Below are 10,013 nucleotides of genomic sequence, written 5' to 3' on the forward strand. Positions count from 1 at the left end.
CGGCTGTACAGCAATGGTCAGCGGACAGCTGGTGGCCGGAATTAGCCCGGGACTTATTCCGGGAATTGGTTTATCCACGGGGGAGGTGGGGGCGGGAGGGGGAGAGGAGGCTGGGACAGAGCAGGATCATATCCTCCCCCCTCCACCCTCCACCCCTCTCTCTCTGACTCTGAGGCTCTGGGGAGGGACGAGGGGAGGGGGGGGGGGATGGGAAGGGTCGCCTTGAATGACAGACACCCCTCCCAAGGTCAATCCATTCCCCATCCCACCTCTCCCTCTCTCTCTCTCCCTCTCTCCCTCTCTCTCTCCCTCTCTCCCTCTCTCCCTCTCTCTCTCCCTCTCTCTCCCTCTCTCTCCCTCTCTCTCCCTCTCTCCCTTCTTCTCTCTCCCTCTCTCACTCCCTCCCTCTCCCGCTCCCACTCCCTCCCTCCCTCCCTCTGTCCCTCTGTCCCTCTCTCTCTGCCTCCCTCACTCCCTCCCTCGTTCCCTCCCTCCCACTCCCCCCCCTCCCTCTCCCTCCCTCCTTCTCTGCCTCTCTCTCCCTCTCTCCATCCCTCTCTCCCTCCCTCCCTCTCTCCCTCTCTCCCTCTCTCCCTCCCTCTCCCCCTCTCTCCCTCACTCTCCCGCTCTCTCCCTCTCTCTCCCTCTCTCCCTCCCCCCCTCCTCCCTCCCTCTCTCGCTCCTTCTCTCCCTCCCTCTCTCGCTCCTTCTCTCCCTCTCTCCCTCTCGCTCTCCCTCCCTCTCTCTCTCTCTCGCTCACTCTCCCTCCCTCCCCACCCTCTCCCTTCCCCTTCTCACGCCACCCCCATCATATCTCTGCACACACCCAACAACAGCCCCTCCCAAGAACCCCCCCCCCCCCCCACACTGCCCACACACCCCGGATAAAAATATCCATGGTCCAGAATTAGACTGGGAATGTGTGGATCGTTACGGGAAATCAGCCCACATCGTCAAAGACCATCTCTCGTCTCCCCCTCCCTCGACTCTCTGTCTGAAGAAGGGTTCGACCCGAAACGTCACCTATCCATGTTCCCCACAGATGCTGCCTGACCCGCTGAGTTACTCCAGCACTCTGTGAAACGTCACCTATCCATGTTCCCCACAGATGCTGCCTGACCCGCTGAGTTACTCCAGCACTCTGTGAAACGTCACCTATCCATGTTCTCCACAGATGCTGCCTGACCCGCTGAGTTACTCCAGCACTCTGTGAAACGTCACCTATCCATGTTCTCCACAGATGCTGCCTGACCCGCTGAGTTAATTTCAGTTGAGTTTATTGCCACGTGTACCGAGGTACAGTGAAAAGCTTTTGTTGCGTGCTAACCAGTCATAAGATCATGTGATATGAGTAGAATTAGGCCATTCGGCCCATCGAGTCTGCTGCAACATTCAATCATGGCTGACCCATCTCTCCCTCCTAACCCCATTCTCCTGCCTTCTCCCCATAACCTCTGACACCCGTACTAATCAAGAATCTATCTATCTCTGCCTTAAAAATATCCACTGACTTGGCCTCCACGGCGTCTGTGGCAAAGAATCCCACAGATTCACCACCCTCTGACTAAAGAGATTTCTCTTCATCTCCTTCCTAAAGGAACGCCCTTTCATCCTCTAGTCCGAGACTCTCCCAGTCAGCAAAAAGACAATCGGTCACGGTGGTGCAGCGGTAGAGTTGCTGCCTTACAGCGAATGCAGCGCCGGAGACCCGGGTTCCATCCCGACTACGGGTGCTATCTGTACGGAGTTTGCACGTTCTCCCCGTGACCTGCGTGGGTTTTCTCCGAGATCTTCGGTTCCCTCCCACACTCCAAAGACGTGCAGGCTTGCAGGTTAATTGACTTTGTGTAAATGTAAGTTGTCCCTAGTGTGTGTAGGATAGTGTTGGTGTGCGGGGATCGCTGGTCGGCACGGACCCGGTGGGCCGAAGGGCCTGTTTCCACGCTGTATCTCTAAACTAAATACATGATTACAATCGAGTCATTCACAGTGTACAGATACATGAGGAGGTAGTTGAGGCATGAACTATCATAACATTTAAAAGATACTTAGACAGGTACATGGCTAGGACAGGTTAACAGGTATTTTTCCCAAATACGTCAGGTGGGACTGGTGTAGATGGGACATGTTGGTCGGTATGGGCAAGTTGGGCCGAAGGGCCAGTTTCTGCGCAGTATCACTCTGGTGTTCAGAAGGATGAGAGGGTATCATATTGAAACATATAAGATTATTAAGGGTTTGGACACGCTGGAGGCAGGAAACATGTTCCCGATGTTAGGGGAGTTAAACCAGGGGCCACAGTTTAAGAATAAGGGGTAAGCCATTTAGAACGGAGACGAGGAAACACATTTTCTCACAGAGAGTTGTGAGTCTGTGGAATTCTCTGCCTCAGAGGGCGGTGGAGGCTGGATACTTTCAAGAGAGAGTTAGATAGGGCTCTTAAACATAGCGGAGTCAGGGGATATGAGGAGAAGGCAGGAACCGGGTACTGATTGGGAATGATCAGCCATGATCACATTGAATGGCGGTGCTGGCTCGAAGGGCCGAATGGCCTCCTCCTGCACCTATTGTCTATTGTTTCTGCGCTATGACTACGAGTATAATGAAGATGGGCCGAAGGGCCAGTTGGGTTGCAGTGTGACTGTGCTGTTCTGTCCACAGGTGCGTGTGGCCGGAGTGATGGTGACCATCCGAGTGATGCTGCTGGGCAGCGAGCTGGTGGGCAAGACCTCGCTGGTGGTCTGCTTGACCACCCGCCTCTTCCCCCGCGACAGCCTGCCCACGGTCTTCGACTCCTTCAGCACCCAGCTGCGCCTGGGCGAGCGGACGGTGGTGCTGAACGTGTGGGACACGGCGTCGCAGGAGGAGCACCGCCTGTCCGTGCGCCAGTTCTACTACCCGCTGGCCGACATCTTCCTCATCTGCTTCTCCATCGGCGACCCCTCCTCCTTCGAGCGGGTGTGGGCCGACTGGTACCGCGAGGTGCGCCAGCACCGGCCCGACGTTCCCGTGCTCCTGGTGGGCACCAAGAAGGACCTCCGGCAGGAACAGGCCGCCCAGGGTCAGTGCCAGGCCGCGCCCGTCTCCTACCAGCAGGGGGCCCGGCTGGCCCGCAGGATGAGAGCCGTCAAGTATCTGGAATGTTCCGCCCTGCAGCGGGAGGGGGTGGGCGAGGTCTTCGAAGAGGCCGCCAGGGCCGTCTTGAGGGGGGGGCGCTCCAAACGCACCCGGGCCTGCGTGCTGACGTGACCCCCCCCCCCTCGTCCTCTCGTCTCCCCCCCCCCCTCTATAATGTTACCAGGACTGCAGGGAGAGGTTCAACACGATTGGGACTATATTCCTCAGAGGATGATTCATTTCAGTTTAGTTTATTGTCACGTGTACCGAGGTACAGTGAAAAGCTTTTTGTTGCGTGCTAACCAGTCAGCGGAAAGACAACACATGATTACAATCGAGCCGTCCACAGTGTACAGATACAGGATAAAGGGAATAACGTTTACTGCAAGATAACTCCGATCAAGGATAGTCTCCAATGAGTAGTCCAGGGCGATCTTAACGAGGTGGATAAAATCATGAGGGGAATAGATCGGGTAGACGCACAGAGTCTCTTGGCCAGAGTAGGGGAATCGAGGACCAGAGGACATAGGTTAATGGTGAGGGGAGAAAGATTTAATAGGAACTCGAGAGGTAACTTTTTCCACACAGAGGGTGGTGGGTGTATGGAACGAGCTGGCAGAGGAGGTGGTTGAGGCTGGGACTATCGCAACGTTTAAGAAACATTTGGACAGATACATGGATAGGACAGGTTTGGAGGGATATGGGCCAAACGCAGGCGGGTGGGACTAGTGTAGATGGGGCATGTTGGTCGGTGTGGGCAAGTTGGGCCGAAGGGCCTGTTCCCATGCTGGGTGACACTGTGGAAACAGGCCCCTCATTAATATCGCCTGAAATTAACCAATCTCCCAGTTTCCTAAACCCTTCAGAAGGGTCCCGACCCGAAACATTCTCCAGAGATGCTGCCCGATCTGCTGAGTTACACCAGCACTCTGTGAAACGTCACCTATCCATGTTCTCCACAGATGCTGCCTGACCCGCTGAGTTACTCCAGCACTCTGTGAAACGTCACCTATCCATGTTCTCCACAGATGCTGCCTGACCCGCTGAGTTACTCCAGCACTCTGTGAAACGTCACCTATCCATGTTCTCCACAGATGCTGCCTGACCCACTGAGTTACTCCAGCACTCTGTGAAACGTCACCTATCTATGTTCTCCACAGATGCTGCCTGACCCGCTGAGTTACTCCAGCACTCTGTGAAACGTCACCTATCCATGTTCATCAGTGTCGGCAGGGATGAGTTTGGCCAAAGAGCCTGTTTCCGTGTTGTATGACTCTGTGACTCTCGAAGGGTTATGGGGGTTTTCTAACAGTTTACAGTGCTCTTAGGGCGAGGCCATTCTGCCTGTCAAGCCTGTGCTATCCCTATGAGAGAGAGTTGTTCGCCAAACTCCCAAAGTTCTTGCCATTGGTTGTCTGCCAAATTGGCTTAAAGATTGACTCATCTTGCAGCCAATAGAATAACAGAAACTCTAGAACACTCGTGGGAGGGGGAGGCCTGGTGGCGCACCGGTAGAGTTGCTGCCTCACAGCGCCAGAGACCCGGGTTCAATCCTGACCACGGGCGCTGTCTGTACGGAGTTTGCACGTTGTCCCATTGACCGCATCGGTTTTCTCCGAGATTTTCAGTTTCCTCCCACACTCCAAAGACGTGCAGGTTTGTAGGTTAATCGGCTTGGTGTAAATCTAAATTGTCCCTAGTGTGTGTAGGATAGTGTTAATGTGCGGGGATCGCTGGTCGGTCCGGACTCGGTGGGCCGAAGGGCCTCTTTCCACGCTGTATCTCAAAATTCAATTAAACTAAACTACTCAGCAGGTCGGGCAGCATCTACTGGGTGGGAATAAATGAAGGGTTTTCGATCTGAAACATCCCTGTCCCGATCAAGATCAGAAACGTTTAATTTTCACTTTGATCGGCAACGGAACAATGAAATTCTTTCTTGCTGCAGCTTCTACAGCCAATAATCGTAGATAAATATATAATAATCAATAATGCGATCAATTAATAATCAGTAATAGTGCCAAACTGAAGTCCGTAGAGCAACCGCAGACACAGTCTGCAGAAAATCACAGTTGCTGAGGTTAGTGTTGAGCCTGATGGTTGCTGGTTCCTGAACCTGGAGGTCACGGTTTTCAGGCTCCTGTACCTTCTTCTCGATGGTAGCAGCGAGATGAGAGCGTGGCCAGGGTGGTGTGGGTCTCTGATGATGCTGGCTGTCTTTTTGAGGCAGAGCCTCCTGTAGATGGTGGGAGGTCAGTACAATAGACAATAGACAATAGGTGCAGGAGTAGGCCATTTGGCCCTTCGAGTCAGCACCGCCATTCAATGTGATCATGGCAGATTATCCCCAATCAGTACCCCGTTCCTGCCTTCTCCCCATATCCCCTGACTCCGCTATCTTTAAGAGCCCTATCTAGCTCTCTCTTGAAAGCATCCAGAGAACCCGCCTCAACCACCCTCTGAGGCAGAGAATTCCACAGACTCACCACTCTCTGTGAGAAAAAGTGTTTCCTCGTCTCCGTTCTAAATGGCTTACTCCTTATTCTTAAACTGTGGCCCCTGGTTCTGGACTCCCCCAACATCGGGAACATGTTTCCTGCATCTAGCGTGTCCAAGCCCTTAACAATCTTATATGTTTCAATGAGATCCTTCTAAACTCCAGAGTGTACAAGCCGAGCCGCTCCATTCTCTCAGCACATGACAATCCCGCCATCCCGGGAATTAACCTTGTAAACCTACCCTGCATTCCCTCAATAGCAAGAATTGCCTTCCTCAAATTAGAGGGCCAAAACTGCACACAATACTCCAGGTGTGGTCTCACTAGGGCTCTGTACAACAGCAGAAGGACCTCTTTGCTCCTATATTCGATTCCTCTTGTTATAAAGGCCAACATGCCATTTGCTTACCCGTGCTGGACTAGTGTAGAAGGGGCATGTTGGCTGGTGCGGGCAAGTTGGGCCAAAGGGCAGTGTCCACCACTCTCTGTAGATCCCTTCGTTGCTGGGCATTCGAGTCGCTGATCCAGGCCGTAATGGCCAGTGTGCTCTGGAGCCTGCTCTGACCGATGGAACTGACTGACCCACAGAGCGATGCCGAGGGTCAAAGGTCCCCAACACTGCTGGCCACCTGGGGGGGGGGGGGGGACACACACACACCTGGGGGGGCGACACACACACACACCTGGACTCCCGCCACCCTGACCTTGTGAGAGTTGGTGACCCCAGGAGAAGGGTGACCGGGGGGGGCACCTCATTGCAACTTACCGAATAGTGAAAGGCCCGGATAGAGTGGATGTGGAGAGGATGTTTCCACTAGTGGGAGAGTGTAGGACTAGAGGGCACAGCCTCAGATTTAAAGGTCGTTCTTTTAGAAAGGAGATGAGGAGGAATTTCTTTAGCCAGAGGGTGGTGAATCTGTGGAATTCTTTGCCACACACCTGCCAAATCAATGGATATCTTTAAGGCATAGATGGATAGATTCTTGATTAGTGCGGGTGTCAGGGGTTATGGGGAGAAGGCAGGAGAATGGGGTTAGGAGGGAGAGATAGATCAGCCATGATTGAATGGCGGAGTGGACTTGATGGGCCGAATGGCCTGATTCTGCTCCTATCACTTATGACCGTATGAACCCTGTGCTCCGATTGGGTGAAACCGGTTGGCTTCATGTCTACACGTCAGACGGCCTTTGCTGATTGGTCGGCAGCTCGTCACCAGTGCGCCGTGATTGGCCGAGCAGGGTGTGATATGATTGGACATCTTTAAATCGGCGTCGCGATTGGCCGGCTCCATCTCTTGTCTCTTCGACAGGTGAGGGTGTGTTGTGGAAACACCTGGCAACATCTGCGAGCAGCTGTAAACATCTCTAGACACCTGTAAACGTCTGTGAACATCTCTAGACGCCTGTGAACAGCTGTGAACATCTCTAGACGCCTGTGAACAGATGTGAACATTTGTAAGGAGCTGTGAAGATCTGAAAACATCTGTAACATCTGTAAACTTACTCTGGTAATGGTTGCATCCAAATAAAGTGTCTTTAGCAGAGTGTCTGTTGTCATGTCTGGGTCTCCAGCCTTGGTTCAGGTGTTTAGATGTGGGGGGTCGCTGAGAACTAAGGGGGATCAGGTTGGGGGAAGGGCGGAGAAGGGATGAGAACTTTGTGTAACTTTGTCGGTGGCTGTTTCGTGTACGTGGTTTGCAAAGACCAGGATTTTCACTGCACCTACTGTACAAGTGGCACGGAAGCTCGAAGGGCCGAATGGCCTGCTGCTGCACCTGTTGTCGATTGTTGATGTGCAGGAAGGAATTGCAGATGCTGGTTTACTCCGAAGATGGGCACAGAATGCTGGAGTAACTCAGCGGTCAGGCAGCATCTCTGGAGAGAAGGAATGGGTGACATTTCGGGTTGAGACCCTTCATAGACAATAGACAATAGGTGCAGGAGTAGGCCATTCGGCCCTTCGATCCAGCACCACCATTCAATGTGATCATGGCTGACCATCCACAATGAGTACCCCGTTCCTGCCTTCTCCCCATATCCCCTGACTCCGCTATCTTTAAGAGCCCTATCTGGCTCTCCCTTGAAAGCATCCAGAGAACCTGCCTCTACCGCCCTCTGAGACAGAGAATTCCACAGACCACTCAATGTGAGAAAAAAGTGTTTCCTCGTCTCCGTTCTAAATGGCTTACCCCTTATTCTTAAACTGTGGCCCCTGGTTCTGGACTCCCCCAACATCGGGAACATTTGTAAAGAATGATCCTCACCAGTGTAAAACTGCATGCTATCCAGTCCCATCATGCCGTACCCGCACAATAGATCTTCTGTTGAACTACAGGCAAATAGTCGCCACGTTCTGGAACCATCTTGCTACATCCAAGTCTCTGAAAAGATCGGTCTGGGCTCAAAGAACACAAAACAATACAGCACAGGAACAGGCCCTTCGGCCCACAATGTTCGTGTTGAACATGGCGCCAAGTTAAACTAATCTCCTCTGCCTACACATTAAGTCAAGACAAGAGTCATGTGTCCCAGATAGGACCATAAAACTTGCTTGCTGCAGCACAACAGAACATGTAGACATAATACAGAACAGGAGATAAAGTTGAGCGTGTCTATATACCATCGACCATATATGTACACAATAAATACACAGATAAAGTGCACTAGGCTGTTATAGTTCAGAGTTTGTTTGAAGTTGTGTTTAATAGCCTGATGGCTGTGGGGAAGTAGCTGTTCCTGAACCTGGATGTTGCAGATTTCAGGCTCCTGTACCTTCTACCTGATGGCAGCGGAGAGATGAGTGTGTGGCCAGGATGGTGTGGGCCTTTCATGATGCTGGCAGCCTTTTTGAGGCAGCGACTGCGATAGATCCCATCGATGGTGGGGAGGTCAGAACGAGTGATGGACTGGGCAGTGGTCACGACTTTCTGCATTCTTTTCCGCTCCTGGACGTTCAAGTTGCCGAACCAAGCCACGATGCAACCGGTCAGCATGCTCTCTACTGTGCACCTGTAGAAGTTGGAGAGAATCCTCCTTGACATACCGACTCTCCGTAATCTTATCCGGAAGTAGAGGCGCTGATGTGCCTTCTTTATAATTGCATCGGCGATCCACATCCCTCCATTCCCTACATATCCATGTGCCTATCTAGTTTAGACAATAGACAACAGGTGCAGGAGTAGGCCATTCGGCCCTTCGAGCCAGCACCGCCATTCACTGTGATCATGGCTGATCATCCCCAATCAGTACCCCGTTCCTGCCTTCTCCCCATATCCCTTGATGACGTCTACTTTAATGTCTTTTGAAAAGCTCTTTGTTGCGTGCTACCCAGTCAGTGGAAAGACAATACATGATTACAGTCGAGTCGTCCACAGTGTACAGATACAGGATAAAGGGAATAAAAGCTTTGAAAAAACACTTCAACACCACTATCGTATATCTGCCTCCACCACCACCCTCTGTGTAAAACCTGCCCCACACATCTCCTTTAATCTTTGCCCCTCTCACCTTAAAGCTGTGCCCTCTAGTCTGTGACATCCCTACCCTGGGGACAAGGCTGTGACTGTCTACCCTCTCTCTCTCTCTGCCCCTCTCTCTCTCTGCCTCTCTGTCTCTGCCCCCTCTCTGTCTCTGTCTCTGATCCCTCTCTCTCTGTCTCTGCCCCCTCTCTCTACCCCCTACCTCTCTAGACACATCTGCGAGTTGGGGGCTATGGGTGAGTGGATCGGGCGGGGGATGGGGTAAAAGGAGCAAATTAATAATATTAATATAATATCAAGGGGGTGGTTAGTGTGTGTGTGGGGGGGTGGTTAGTGTGTGTGTGTGTGTGGGGGGGTGGTTAGTGTGTGTGTGCCACGTTGAGGGGGCGGGACCCAATGGGTCCCACTCGGTCTAGTAATTTTATAAACATCTATCAAGTCTCCCCTCGACCTCCGACATTCTGGAGACAACAATCCCAGTCTGTCCAACCTCTCCCTGCAGCGGAAACCCTCTAATCCCGGCATCGTTCTGGTAAACCTCCTCTGCACCGTCTCCAAAGCCCCTTGGCCCTTGGCCGAGGGGTCAGCACGGACTGGATGGGCCGAAGGATCTGTTCCCGCGCTGCATTTCTAAACGAAACTAAGCTGGGAGGTTGCGACAGACTGGGTTGCGGGAGATTGGGCTGGAAAGTTGGCAGGTGAGTTCCAGATAGAATTTAATCTGGACAAGTGTGCAGCGATACACGTCGGGACATCGAAAACTAATCGGACAAGTAACATTTACCAACAAGTAAATTGCTGGGACTTCAGGAGTCTTGTTGCACTTGGAGTGTTGTGTACAGATCAGGTGGACACACGATAGCAAGGATTCAGTAGCAACAGAGAGAGAGAGAGAGAGAGAGAGATTTGCCCTGCCTGGTC

General features: G+C 52.5%; 2 protein-coding genes across 2 annotated transcripts in view; both read left to right on the forward strand.

The window, feature by feature from the left end:
- Positions 1 to 2,661: 2,661 nt before the first annotated feature.
- Positions 2,662 to 3,275, forward strand: LOC116974057 (rho-related GTP-binding protein RhoG-like). The gene has a single exon (XM_033022170.1). It carries the CDS (start codon positions 2,680 to 2,682, stop codon positions 3,247 to 3,249), a length of 570 nt encoding a protein of 189 aa, XP_032878061.1. The 5' UTR covers positions 2,662 to 2,679; the 3' UTR covers positions 3,250 to 3,275.
- Positions 3,276 to 7,909: 4,634 nt separating this feature from the next.
- The window catches only part of chrna10 (cholinergic receptor nicotinic alpha 10 subunit), a 25,805-nt gene continuing 23,701 nt past the window's right edge, over positions 7,910 to 10,013 (forward strand). Inside the window, exon 1 of the mRNA XM_033023402.1 lies at positions 7,910 to 7,914. Coding sequence (XP_032879293.1) covers positions 7,910 to 7,914 — 5 coding nt within the window. The remainder of the gene's footprint in view (positions 7,915 to 10,013) is intronic.

The sequence above is a fragment of the Amblyraja radiata genome, chromosome 6, assembly GCF_010909765.2.
Source record: "Amblyraja radiata isolate CabotCenter1 chromosome 6, sAmbRad1.1.pri, whole genome shotgun sequence".
Classification (NCBI taxonomy): domain Eukaryota; kingdom Metazoa; phylum Chordata; class Chondrichthyes; order Rajiformes; family Rajidae; genus Amblyraja; species Amblyraja radiata.